Source organism: Pinus tabuliformis, chromosome 1_2 (assembly GCF_031772625.1).
Source record: "Pinus tabuliformis cultivar Carrire ecotype Pingquan chromosome 1_2, CPIR1, whole genome shotgun sequence".
Lineage (NCBI taxonomy): Eukaryota > Viridiplantae > Streptophyta > Pinopsida > Pinales > Pinaceae > Pinus > Pinus tabuliformis.
In genome coordinates, this window is record NC_142298.1 from 971,003,294 (window position 1) to 971,017,064 (window position 13,771).

The 13,771-nt window shown below is 38.3% G+C and overlaps 1 protein-coding gene across 2 annotated transcripts; it reads left to right on the top strand.

Moving 5' to 3' along the window:
- The first annotated feature begins 10,358 nt into the window (after window positions 1-10,358).
- LOC149209227 (polyubiquitin 4-like) lies at window positions 10,359-12,947 on the top strand. Of its 2 annotated transcripts, none has more exons than XM_089396315.1 (2): window positions 10,359-10,520; window positions 11,453-12,947. In XM_089396315.1, the coding sequence occupies exon 2, from the start codon at window positions 11,482-11,484 to the stop codon at window positions 12,628-12,630; it is 1,149 nt and encodes a 382-aa protein (XP_089252441.1). In that variant the 5' UTR covers window positions 10,359-10,520; window positions 11,453-11,481; the 3' UTR covers window positions 12,631-12,947. The 2 variants fall into 2 exon arrangements, with proteins under 2 accessions (XP_089252441.1, XP_089252442.1); XM_089396316.1 differs by lacking the exon at window positions 10,359-10,520 and adding an exon at window positions 10,544-11,015.
- The last annotated feature ends 824 nt before the right edge of the window (window positions 12,948-13,771 follow it).

The window sequence follows — 13,771 nt, forward strand, 5'->3', positions numbered from 1 at the left end:
CTCAAAAAGAAATTGAAGCAATATTGCGTCAAAAAGTAGTTAAGAAAACTAGAGGTAAAGAGTATCTTCAATATATGGTTAAATGAAAACAACAACCAATAGAAGATGCTACACAAATGACATTAGCAAATATTATCAAGTATGGTACAAGTGTTAAGAAGCTAATGAGCAATTCATTTTTCCTTGGGAGTTTGATGCAAGAGCATCTACAAGCCAAGACCATTTTGACTGTTTGGGTCAAAACTTATTACTCATTGAGTTGGTATCCTAATTTGTTTACCAAAGGAAGTTGGGTTTCCAAAGCCATTTAATTGTAATATATTAGCTATAGTCTAGAAGGAATTTAATTTTTTAGGAAGTTATATGAGTGTCATTTAATTTCTATGTAAAGGAGATGAGCTAGCTAAACCATGGATTTGTTAAACAATTTAGGAACAGATTGAGTTTATTGGATTGTACAAGAATTATATGAAGAGAGTTTTCATATGTAATAGAGAGATCACATTAGAGAGAGAATGAGAGAGTGATTTTTGCTTTTTGTATCTTGGGAGGTACTCCCACAACCCCTAGGGTTACTAGCCTTGTAAGGAATTGACCCACAAATGTGGTTTGTGGGCAATGTACCCAAGTAGTGGGTTTTATACCCAAAAAGTTGTGGGAATGAAACCAAGTGGAGAAATTGTTAGTTTATCCATTGATGCATGCAGGGAACCCTTGATGGGCTAAGGGGCATCTAAGGCATCATGATGTGGCGAAATCAAATGGAAGAAATCTCTTTTCTAATATGAGTTGGGTTTTTGTGAAGCAAACTCAAGTCGGCTTGACCAATATGACATGACCCTTGGTGGAGGAGAATGCCACCTAAGATCACTATAAAGAAAGTTCAATTCAAGTTCATTCTCACCATCCACAAGTGCATTTATTCTACAGAAAAGAGAAAGCCAAAGGAGTTGCATACCTCATGAACTGAGTTAGATAAGGAACAAAAGGATGACGTTGGATCTATTTTGTCTCATCTTCTAGTATAGGTCAAAGGAGGGAGGTTGGACAAGATTTGGTGATGGTTATGCGATCAGTTCGGTGCATCCAAGCTAGGATAAATCTCTGTGATTAAGGGTTTAAACTTTTGTGCTTCAAGTTTGTGATTAGGCTGAGTTATCTCCAGCTATGGAGACAGGGCTGAGACTCCCTTAAGTTCTGTGCACAGGGGCTGAGAAGGGATATGTGTTGTAAAGGGGGCCAAGCTCAAGCATAACATCTAAGTGAAGGAAATAGAGGGATGACTAAAGATGTTTTTGAAGTAGTGGTGAAGTAGAAATTAGGGTCGAGTTTCCTTAGGTGATTCATTGAGGTAGGATTGTGTTTTTTCATCACAAGACTGATATCCTTGAGGCTACAAGGAGGATATTAGGGTTACGTGTTTGTGGAAAGGGATTGCTATGGTGGAGGTTTGTTCCAAGGGTTTTGGACAATGTTTAAATGTGCCCTAAAGACTGTCGATTTGGAGTGGCAAAAAGATGGTTAGTGGGATGCTTGTGTAAGCCCTAAGGATTATGTTTAACATGTCAAAGTATTGTTGTGAGGGTTGTTCTATGTGTTCCCTAAGTACAATACTTGGTGTGCCAAATCAATGTTGTTGGTTGGTCGTTTGTAGCCCTAAGTTTACCAGATGCAAGGAAGCATATCATTGATGTGTGGGCTAATGTTCAAGCCCTAAGTTCAACATATGCAAGGAGGCATATTATTGATGTGTGGGCTGGTAGTTTGTGCCCTAATTTCAGTTATCTAAGGGCCATCTAGAGGATTGATAAGAGGGTAGTTTTAGAATACCTTATGACAATCATCTTTGAGGCAACAAAGTGACTATATGAAGGTAATTGAAGAAGCCATAAGTTGTGTGAGAAAGGAGCATACTTGTCACTGTGTAAGGGCAGTCTTAGAAGACCCTATGAAAAATATCCTTTGAAGCAGCTAAAGTATTGTTAGAGGAAAGATCCTTGATAAGTTGGGTTATATTCACAAACGAAGTTGTGAACATAATTTCTCGTGGGTGTGTATGTAATGGGTAGATGGACCTATATATTGTGAGAAGCCAATGTTGTTGAAGATATATGTTCAATCAAATTTGAGCAGCATGAGTGATTGATAGAGGCAGATTGTCGGCTAAAGATGCAAGCATTGTGAAGTTGTAGAAGTCTTATGAGCAATAGAAGAGGTGGAAAAGGAGCTACCAAATGTGTTTAAGGGATGTGGACCGAAAGGTCTGAGTAGAGAGCTTCTTCAACAAGTTAAGTATACTTTGTTTAGGGATAGATTGGTAGTCATAAGTTGTTGACACTAAACCCTAATTGTTCTTATTTTAGGGCTAATTGTAAGGGCCATCATCCTTGGTATGAGAGCCCTATTTTTGTTGTATTAAAGTTTGTAATATAACTAGTTTTGGGTTGAAAAATATCTTGTGTACTAGATTTATCCACTACTGTACATTTTATATTGTGCAAAGTGCTTGTGTTGTGGCATTTTAATGTGTTTGTGATCATGTTTTAGACATAAACTTGATTTTGAAGTGCCAAGGAAAAATCAATAATGATTTTGTCCTACGGAGGAAATCTGTGCAAAACTATGTAACCATTAAATTTCCTTCCATTCCAGAAATAAGATTAAGTCTGTTGCCTCTTGGTGTCTAAGATCTTTTTGCATGCATGAGTTTAGTGTCAAACAACTAGATCAAATTTATTTTTAGGTTAAGTAGGCGGGCAAGGAGCAACAAGGTTTGAGTCACAATGGTAAAGGCTCAACAAAAGACTTAACCAAATTTAGCCTTTTTCTAGACTTTTGTGAATTGATAGTGACAAAATCCTTTCCCAGCTACATTTATCATCTATCGAACATCGATCATCAAGGATGGAAAAGGCCTTTACTTGGTGTCAGTAAACCCTTTACTAGCCAATCTGGCATCCATTGAGCAATAATGTCAACTGATGAATCTTTTTTTGTCTATATTTCCTCTCTGTCAGCCACCAGCCATTAGAGGTCATCAAGACTTGACAATAACACCTTTTCTGGTCTAATCCAATAAGCATTGGGCGCTTCCATCAACTAACGATATTGATAGACAAACATTTCCACGACAATTGTAGCCTGTCTACCACTACTGATCTATTAGGAAAGTGCCAAAGGTTGTGGAGTGACGACAAGCGCGAGGTGGTCCATTAGTTAAAAAATTATAGCAAATATAACTTTTCACAACATTTGTCATCAATCACCACCATCGAAAAATTGTGGAAGTGTTGAAAGTTTGCAAGTGCTAGCAAGGGTGGAGTGATCTTGTTAACAAATGGGCCCAACAAACAAAATATTTCACAACAATTGAAGTTATGTCTACCAACATCACCATGTTAGTTCATTTTACCGCCCTTGAGAAAAAAGAAGAAGAAATTGTCAATGATTGTGAGGAGCCAACAGGTCTAGCGCCATTTGTTTGGGCCCTTAGTCATAGTGTTGGTCCTATGGAACATTCAAGTTAGCACGAAGAGCTAGTGAAATTTGGGGAAGAGAAAAACTATTGGCATCACATAAAATGGTAGAATTTATGCAAGAATGCGTGTTTAATTGGAAAGTGCTTCAAGTTTGGCAAGTTTTTGATGGACATAATTGTAAACCATGTTTGTATTAACAAATGAGTGCAATATAGGAGGCAAGGTAGTGGATGGGAATTTGGGTCTTTAATTGATATTTCCATTGTCGATCAAACTTCTCTTACCACTAATATTGAATATTTCATCACAACAAAGTGAAAAATTGACTCTTTTTGAATGTTATAATCAACTGGGGTACATCCACATTCTAGCTACTTACTAGCAAAAATCGTGTTTACTAGTCTAGAGGGATGCCCTCCTAACCCTAGATCTTAGTATTCACATTATCAATGGTGTATGAGCTCCCCACTTCCAAGGTAATGGTTTTCCTAGTAAAGGCTTTCACAAAGACCTAAATTGCACCTCTTGAACAAAGCACAAGGTGCATGGTTAATTCCTTCTAAGTATTGTAATCAACCAAGGTTTGATAATCCTTTCGAAACCTATTGGAAAATATATGCTTATGTCGATTAGGGAGTACACCATTCTTCTTGTATATATTGGCTTGCCATTACAAAAATTGTTTGAGCTCTTAACTTCCATAATAATCATCTTGCAAATAAGGTTTTTGAAAAAACTTAGGCCACCCCTTGGATGGAGGATGATGTCGAAGGTAGATTCCTTCATGATAATGTAATCAACAAGTGTTCACCTCTCTTCAAGTTACTTTTTGACAAATATCAGATGTTGATGGTCAAGGGGAACACCCTCCTTATTTTGGATCTTGGCCTTCACATTGCCAATGGTATATAAGCTTTGAACTTCCAAAATTAATCATCTCGCTAGTAAGGATTTTGGTAAAGATCTAATCACCACCTCTTAAATGAAGCACAAGTTGCAAGGTGGTTTCCATATACATATTATAGTCAAAAAGGGCTAAAGCACCTTCATTTCCTTTTAGATATTTGGAATCAAGCTTGGAAAACTACTTCAAACCTAGAACTCCAAGGTGAATTAGCAAAAAATGGTCACATTCAACGAAAAACTTGGTGCCATTAGAATTAAGTGTGATGAAGATGAAATCATTTTGTCAATATGGGCAAATATTTTAAGATGTAAAAATACATCGGTAGGGGAGCGTTCCGCCTCAGAGGGAAGCATCGGCGCAAGCAGGTATTAATAGCAACATTAGGCTATGCAGCGAGAATGGAAAGGAAAGTATAAAGGAAATGGTAGTGGAAATCCATTTGGAAACTTAATAGCCCTTAAAAAGCAAGGGTATTTTTTTATTGTTGACCTTATCTAAAAAATTACTCACTTGGTAAATTATTAAAGATGACATGGCAAGGCCTCGATAGGTGTATTCTATGTAAAAATATCGAGAAGTCTATAGGTCATTTGGTATAACACTACGTCTTTACAAAAAAAGTGGCAATTGGAGTGAGGAATTCAACCTAACAAGTGGCAATTGAAAATGGGAAGATGGATTCCAACTCAGTGTACTTTGAAGGTTGTAAACTAGCATAAATTTCCAATCTATTAAGCACCTTGAGGTATGATAAAAAAATCAAGATGCAAATCTCTTTGTGCTTACAAGATCATAACAAAAGATGGTTCTACTTACGGGTACTTTTCTCTTTCTATGTGTGTGTGCATGATTTTCTAGTAGGCAAATCAACTTTGATAATTTAAGTTCATAAAATAGAACCCAAAACAACATAGTAACAAAGAGACTCCCATGAGAGAGAGAGAGAGGTTAATCTAAGGTGTTTTGGAGGAATGATTGTTCTCCTCCCCGCCTCGGTTCAGTTTACTCGCTGCTATCAACAAATGTAGATTGACTCATCACCGTTATTCAAGAAAAACCACACCACCTAGAATTACCCATTGTGGTCCATAAGAGGGCGCTTTCACTCTTTCCAATTTTATTCATCCCCCTATATTAAAGAGTATAGACTCAAATATACTAAAGTATTTTAAACTTTAATTTTTAAAACATTACAAACTAGCTCTTCTCGTGTTTTATGATAAGTTTATTGAAATCAAGATATCTAGCTAGGAAGTAATACATCTTGACACTTGTACTGTAGAGAAGGATAGGTAAGATGGAAATGGTGGACAAATTACGGCTATGAGATAATTTGATCTTATATTATGAAATTAGACCAAACTACCCAAGGAAATATAACACTATTGGGATGAACAATTTAGATGTTAGATACCTTTATCGCTACATCCCTTTGTCACTTCCTCCCAATCTCAAGGAGGATAATAATAAAGGGTGACAAGGAACTAATGACACACTCCCTCAGAAAACTCCCTCTCAAGCTTAAATATATTTTATTTTTGCTACATATTCCATAAATGTATATAAAAGGGTCACAATGCACCAATCATTTGAAATTACCAATGCAAAATCAAATGGTCATCATACATCCTCACAACAATAAAGCACAAACATGAGTGTCAAATAACATATGTTAACATGCATTGTAATTCTCACAATTATTTGGAATTTAATGATGTTGCTTCCTCTCATCATTATACATAACTCATAAACACTAACTTCATGAAAGATGGAAACACTCTTGATTATTCTTATTTATTTTATGCATAATTTGGATTGCTAATGTGGGTTGCCTTAAATAAATATCTCCTACCAAAAGTACCATAGTAAATAAAATATCTCCTTATGTGATCATCCACTTGTCTTTGTACCAAAATCTTTTGTCTTTGCTTCCTCCCCTATGTTGGGCCATTGCGTGTAAGCCAAGTTAGTGAAGCAAAATGAGAAATTCCAACTCATTGGGAGGGAAACAATATAGGGTCCTCTCATTGTTCTACTTAACTCAAAAACCCCAAGTTGTCTTGTAGCATTTAAGTCAACAAACATGGTTGAATAGGCTCTTCCACAAAACATGGCTGAACTGGCCCTTCCACAAAAACATGGTTGAAATAACTCACAAATACACCACTAAATCACAATTTCATCCCCCTTTAACTAGTGGAATGTCAAACAATTTGGATTTGATAACAAATGGATCCGTTTAACCCCAATGAATCATGGAATGGTGAACCCCTCAATTCAATCATTGAAAGCACTGACATTCCCTTTCGCCAAGCCTATTATCAATCCTTGTAGTGGAGTCTTTGGCATCTTCACTTTAGACTACTTTGTGCGAACAAGAGGGGAGAAAGATTATGAAGACAAATTTAAATTTGGAGGAATGATGTTCAAGGAAGGGAAATCATGTTCAAACAACGATAGCGAGGGATGGGACATCAAAGGTGACTATAGGTGGAACATTAAAGGTGATAGGATATGAGGTTGCTACAGAGAAGATCATTGAAGGTAAGGTTGTTGCCTTCTTTATCGAATTTTGAATTGTCAACAAAAGACCAAAGTGTTGGCCTTTCAAAGTATTTATTTTATCAATTCCATCTTAGAAATACGCCATTGCTAATATTAGTGATTATGAATATTTGCCCCTTTTTTTGTTCTTACAAACTCTTTTCAAATTTTAATGAAAATCCTTAAACCCATAGGTTACACACAATGAAACCCGTTACTTTTAGGTTGTTGACTACACCATGATTTAACATATGTTACTTTTAGGTTGTTGACTACAACATGATTTAACATGGTTCATATATGCATTTAAATTTATTCCATATCATCTGGAAGAAGTGGTACTTTGCTCATAAATTTTTAAGAAAGGACACTTTACTCTTAAATTCTTAAATATAATATTATTATTAAACACTATATAATTTTTAAAAAATATTACTAAAACAAGTACAAAATAATAAAAATTCAATTTAAAATTTGAAAAATAAGCATATTTTACTTATTTTAAATTCAAATTTACTATTAAAAAAACATAATCTTAATTATTTAATCCACTCAAATTATAACAACATTACATTTTTCAATCACTACCATGCTAGACCCCTCTAAGGTTGAGGTCATTGCGAATTGGCCCAAGCCCAATACACTTACAGAGGTAAAGAGCTTTCTTGGGGCAGAACCTGAACTTTAACAGGCCATATCTTCTATCGAGAAGTCCATTTTCGGACTTCACGTCGTTCCAAGCACTATGCAATGATGAATTGCTCGGAAAGTTATGGAAATTCCGGTCATATTTAGAGAAAATCCAGCGAGGATTTTTGTAAATCCAAGTTATAGTTGTTAAACTTCAAAATTTTAGGTGTCCTAGACGTTTTTGATGGTGTTGAATCCATTTCCACCATCAAAAACACGATTCAAACACTGCCTCTACAAGATTTTTTGAAATTTTTTTGTGAATTCCAGCCACTTTTAACTGTCCAAACAATTCCTCCGCCTCGGTAAACAACTCCAAAACAAATTAGACAAATTTGATAAATTAATATGTTTTGAAATTACAAAACTACTCCATACCCCAACTTAAAAAACATCTGGAAAAAACCCACCCCACCAAATCAAAACGCCAACTTACCTAAAATAAAACCGCTCCACCTCCACCAACAACCCAAAAACTAAAATAAAACCGCTCCACCTCCACCAACAACCCAAAAACTAACTTGCCTAAAGTAAAATGGGTCCACCTCCCCTAACAACCCAAAAAGCAGAGTCTTGCCTACCTTTTATTTAATTTTATAACTACAACATTCCAACAAAAAACATGTACTACCAAATTTTATTTAATTTAATAACCATCACATTCTCAAAAAAACATATTCTTACCCCAAACTGAATTGAGGCAGAGGAATTACCAGGACAACCAAATGGTAATCCAGCTTAAAAGATTTTCAAAAAATTTTGTAAATGCAGTATTTGCACAGTGTATTTTTATGGTGAAAATGGATTTAGCACTATCTTTTTTTTATCAGTAAAACTAAATCTATTAAGAGAACATATTGTACAATGCGAGATTACAAACAAGAGAAGCAAGAACAAAGGCAGCCGGAAAGGATTGGTGGTCCACCTCGGCTCCTAAGAGAGAAAGAGTAGAGAACATTGCTGAGCAAGAAGAAACAAGATGAACAAAAGAGCAGTGTCTGAACAGAGGATTCTACCCAACATGTGCAAAATCCACTATTCTGCATTTTTTCCCTTTCTTTTTACCAACTTTGACCCACTCAGGAGGACTTTGCTGAGCTGGCCTGATTTGCAGACTGAGAGGAGCTGACGGAGAGGTCTCCTTGTCTGAGTCCGAGGTGGAGGATTCATGGTTCCTTTTCTGTGAGGCTGGTATGACGGACGAATCCACTGGACCTGTCGGGGACGGATCCGGTTCCGACGCTGCTGCTACACCTTCCATATTCTCTTCCTCTTCATCGGAGCTGAAGTCAAAATCGTCCATGGGAGGAGGATCATGAGGCTTCCAACTTTTGGATTTCTGCTTAGTATTGGCTTTCTTCTTTTGGGCTGGCATCGAGGGACAAGAGCTCTGAAGGTGACCTGTATGATGGCAGTTGCGGCAACGAAAGGCTGTATTCTCGTAATCCAAAATTTGGGTCCAATGAAAATCTCCAATTTTGAGATTGATCTGGTCCGGGAGGCCTTTGCTTATGTCTATTTCTACACAAATCCTGGCAAAAGTGTATAAACCCTTTTCCCCTCTAGAGATGTCTGTGTCTAGAAGGCGGCCTAGTGAGTTGCCAATCCCTTGGAATACCACAAAGTGCCATAGATTCGCTGGGAGGTTTAGAAGTCTGACCCAGATGGGGAGTTTGGTGGTAACTGCTGTAGAGGGATCGAAATCTGGGAACCAAGGAGTGAGGAATAAACCAGCTGCTCCCCAGAACCATGGGCCACCAGTTAAGGCTTTTTGATAGTCCTCATCAAAGGCAAACACTACGATGAAAAATCCCTTAGAGCATAGCAGAACCTTGCAGTTGTTGGTCCAATTAGAGTGGATCCATTGGTAGAGGTCTGCTGTGCGTGGCCATAACCCATTAAACCTGCATATAATGCCATGATCCGCAAAATGCTGGGTTTGCTCATCCAGCGAAGGATGCATAATTTCTATGGAGGGGGTTTCCTCCATTTTATCCACCAGAAAAGGCTTGGGAGCTTGAGCTGGTGGAGCTGATCTTTTAGGCAGCTTCGCATGGACAGCGTCCTTGTAAGAAAACGCTTTAGCTGAGGATGACTGTCCTGCAGCGCCCCCTCTTAGACGAAGGGTAAGAGCAATGGAGGTATTTCTCTGAATGCCGTAAAAAGATAGGGGGTAAAGATCCTCGAGTTGTTTACCTTCGTGGAGAAGTCGCTGTGCTGCAGAGGGTATCCCCAGCTTGATTTCCAGAGCCTGCTTGAGGTCTTGCACTTGATCCGACGCTCTCACCTATTGTAGCAGGGTTTTGCCCGATATAAGCTTGATCAAGATCTGGAATGAGGCAGAGAGTCCAGAGTTCTGCTTGCCTCTGCAGATTTGAGACAACAGGCGGCTGGAGCTTTGCAGGGCCTTCTTTTCCTGCCACAGGGGATAGAGAGGAGAGGAGGCGGGCGTCCTAGGGACGCCATATCTGACTTTGCGATCCGCCCACAAGAGCATCCAGACTCAGTTTGGGGGGGAGAAAAAAGAAGAAAACAAAAGAGAGCATCCTTCCAGGGTGAAGAAAAAATTTCCATGAGCTACCGCTTGGATTTAGCACTATCAAAAACGTTGTTTAGAACACTTAAAATTTTGAAATTTAACCATTATAACTTAAATTTACAAAAATCTTTGCCAAATTTTCTCTAAATAGAATTTCCATAACTTGCCGAGCAAATCCTCGGCCTCCTTACACTACAAATCCTCGGCCTCCTTACACTACGCGTTTTGGGAAGGTCTTCAAACCCGTGCACTCACCACATTATATAAATACAATCCACCCTCTCACGTTATTCATCATATTCTCGGGTGCGTTCTCATATCTTAGCGACACAGACACAGTTTTAGAGCTCTTCGTTTACGGGTAAGGCCTCTTAATCTTCGGTATTTCTTTGTAAAAATATTAGCGACGTCTGCTTTGGAAGAGTTTTGGTAGTCTGTGGTTGAATTTGACAATCTTTTGAACTTCATTACTTTTGAGATTTCGGTTGCAAAGGGTTGAATTTACTAGGGTTACAATCTTGTAGACATGGCTCAGGTTTGATCAGGTTTCTGTACTTTTTTGTTGTGGGCCTGTTCTTAGACCGTTATAGATCCTCTGATGAAAGTTTTTCTGCCGTTCTTGAAAAACGTCTGTCAAACGCACTCGTTGATTTTATAGATGCAAACTGTTTTGCTCTGGGATCTGCTCGTATTTCTGTATTTTGTCTCTTCCGTGTGTCAAGTGGGGAAGTTTTCTTTAATATGCGGCTAAGGCCTGACGTTTTAGGGCTTTGTTACTGGCGAGAGTTCAGATTTGCAGCTTCTTTCGACATGGTTTAACTCTAGGGCTTCTTTCAATCCTCTATAGCTGGCTAAGGTTTGTTTGTTTAGATGTTTGATTTTGACGAGATTTCAGATTTATAGTTTTTTTAAACATTCCTGAGAGGTTTAGTCTCCTTTCAATCTTCTGTAGCCCTTCCTTTCATGTGCTTTTATATCTATTCCAGTTCAAAGTATCGTATGGCTTCTCTGATTTCTTCTTTGCGTTCATATTGTTAAATATTTTGTTTTCAAGGAATCTGTTGGTGAAAATTCCTTTCAAAGGAGTTATTCTGGCCTCCCTGTATTTATAACAGTGATTTTTTTTTGGCTTATTTATTTATTTTTAACAATTTATGGTGGGTTTATTCAATTTTTTAAGGCGTCTTCGTATCTAAAATTCACTGTATGTCGTGCTGTTTATAGTTCTCTCTCTGGCTCTTTGCTTTCATACTTCGTGGTTTCATTATTACAGTGACCTCTGTTGACTTGCAGGTCTTCATTAGCTTTATATCGTTTTCAAGATGCAGATCTTTGTTAAAACTCTCACTGGTAAGACGATCACCCTCGAGGTTGAAAGCTCTGACACTATTGACAATGTAAAGGCCAAGATCCAGGACAAGGAGGGCATTCCCCCCGATCAGCAGCGTCTGATCTTTGCAGGAAAGCAGCTAGAAGACGGCCGAACACTGGCCGACTACAATATTCAGAAGGAATCTACCCTGCACCTCGTGCTTCGTCTTAGAGGTGGCATGCAGATCTTTGTCAAAACCCTAACAGGCAAGACAATTACTTTGGAAGTTGAGAGCTCAGACACCATTGACAATGTTAAGGCCAAGATCCAGGACAAGGAAGGTATTCCCCCTGACCAGCAGCGTCTGATCTTTGCTGGAAAGCAGCTCGAAGATGGTCGAACCCTTGCCGACTACAATATTCAGAAGGAATCCACCTTGCACCTTGTGCTCCGTCTGAGAGGCGGCATGCAAATATTTGTTAAAACCCTCACTGGCAAGACAATAACTTTGGAGGTTGAGAGCTCAGACACCATTGACAATGTCAAGGCCAAGATCCAGGATAAGGAAGGCATCCCCCCTGACCAGCAGCGCCTGATCTTTGCTGGAAAGCAGCTTGAAGACGGGCGAACACTTGCTGATTATAATATACAGAAGGAATCTACCCTGCACCTCGTCCTCCGTCTAAGGGGTGGCATGCAGATCTTTGTCAAAACTCTTACTGGAAAGACAATCACTTTAGAGGTTGAGAGCTCAGACACCATTGACAATGTCAAGGCCAAGATCCAGGACAAGGAAGGCATACCTCCTGACCAGCAGAGGCTTATCTTTGCCGGTAAGCAGCTTGAAGATGGCCGGACTTTGGCTGATTACAATATTCAGAAGGAATCGACCCTGCACCTTGTTCTTCGTCTGAGAGGTGGCATGCAAATTTTTGTGAAAACCCTTACTGGGAAAACCATTACTTTGGAGGTGGAGAGCTCAGATACGATTGATAATGTGAAGGCTAAGATCCAGGACAAGGAGGGTATCCCTCCAGACCAACAAAGGTTGATATTTGCTGGTAAGCAGTTGGAAGATGGACGTACCCTGGCTGATTATAACATCCAGAAAGAGTCAACTCTGCACCTGGTGCTCCGACTTCGTGGTGGTAATTTTTAATTTAAAGGCCGCCTTTTGGATTAGCTACGTAGGGTGTCCATAAAAGATATTTCTGTATGCGTTTGTTAGTTTTTCATTTTGTCTGTCGGATTCGTTATGTCTAATTTGTCTTGTGCACTGTAGAACTAAACCAATATTAACGTCGTGGTTGGTACTGCAATGGTTTACTATGCAAAATTAATTCCCTTTGGATACAAAGAGACTATATCCGTTATATCATATGCACAAAATTTTCTTAAATATGAAGATTTCGAATGCATCTGTTATTTAAGTATTTCCATCAGTGAGAGAAAAGTAGATTATCATTGTTTTCGTTATGTCTAATTTGTCTGTGCACAGTAGAACTAAACCAAAGTTGACGTCGTGGTTGGTACTGCAATGGTTTACAATGCAAGTAATTAATTCTCTTTGGATACAAAGAGACTTTATCCGTTTACGTTATATCATATGCATAAAATTTTCTTAAAGATGAAGATTTCGAATGCATCTGTTATTTAAGTATCTCCATCAGTGAGAGAAGTTTCAAGTAGATTATTGTTGTTTCTAACTTAAATGCATAATGTTATTTATTCCCAAGTTATAAAATGAAGATTCGGCTGTGGGATTCTGTTACTGGCCAATTTGAAAACCCATCTTTAGTAACTGAGATCTGTGTGAAGACTTTGTTTCCATAACCATTTCCGAGACTTTCTCTACTTTTTAATGGCATTTTTTTGGCAACGGAATGGACGATCTAACCATTTTTAAATGCGTTGTTTGCCAAACAATTGGACCATCTAGCTTCTTTTTACGTGCGGCGTTTGCCAACCAATTGGATAATCTTGTCACAGGTTCTTATCGGATCGGATAATATTATCCAATGGGATAATATAATGGGGGATATGCACCGATATTTTGTTATTTAATTATTTTTTGAGATCCAGTGCCGTATATCTTAGTCATTCTCCATATATTACTTCGCTATAAGCAGTTATTCCCAAGTTATTTTGTGAAGATTCGGTTGTGGTATTCTGTTACTGGCCAGTTTGAAAACCCATTTTTGACAATGGCAGCCTCTGTTTTCAACATAATTTTGGGTGTATGATTGGCATTCTCAAGCGCATATTTTTGACAATGACTGTATTGACATGCCACTTCTAGG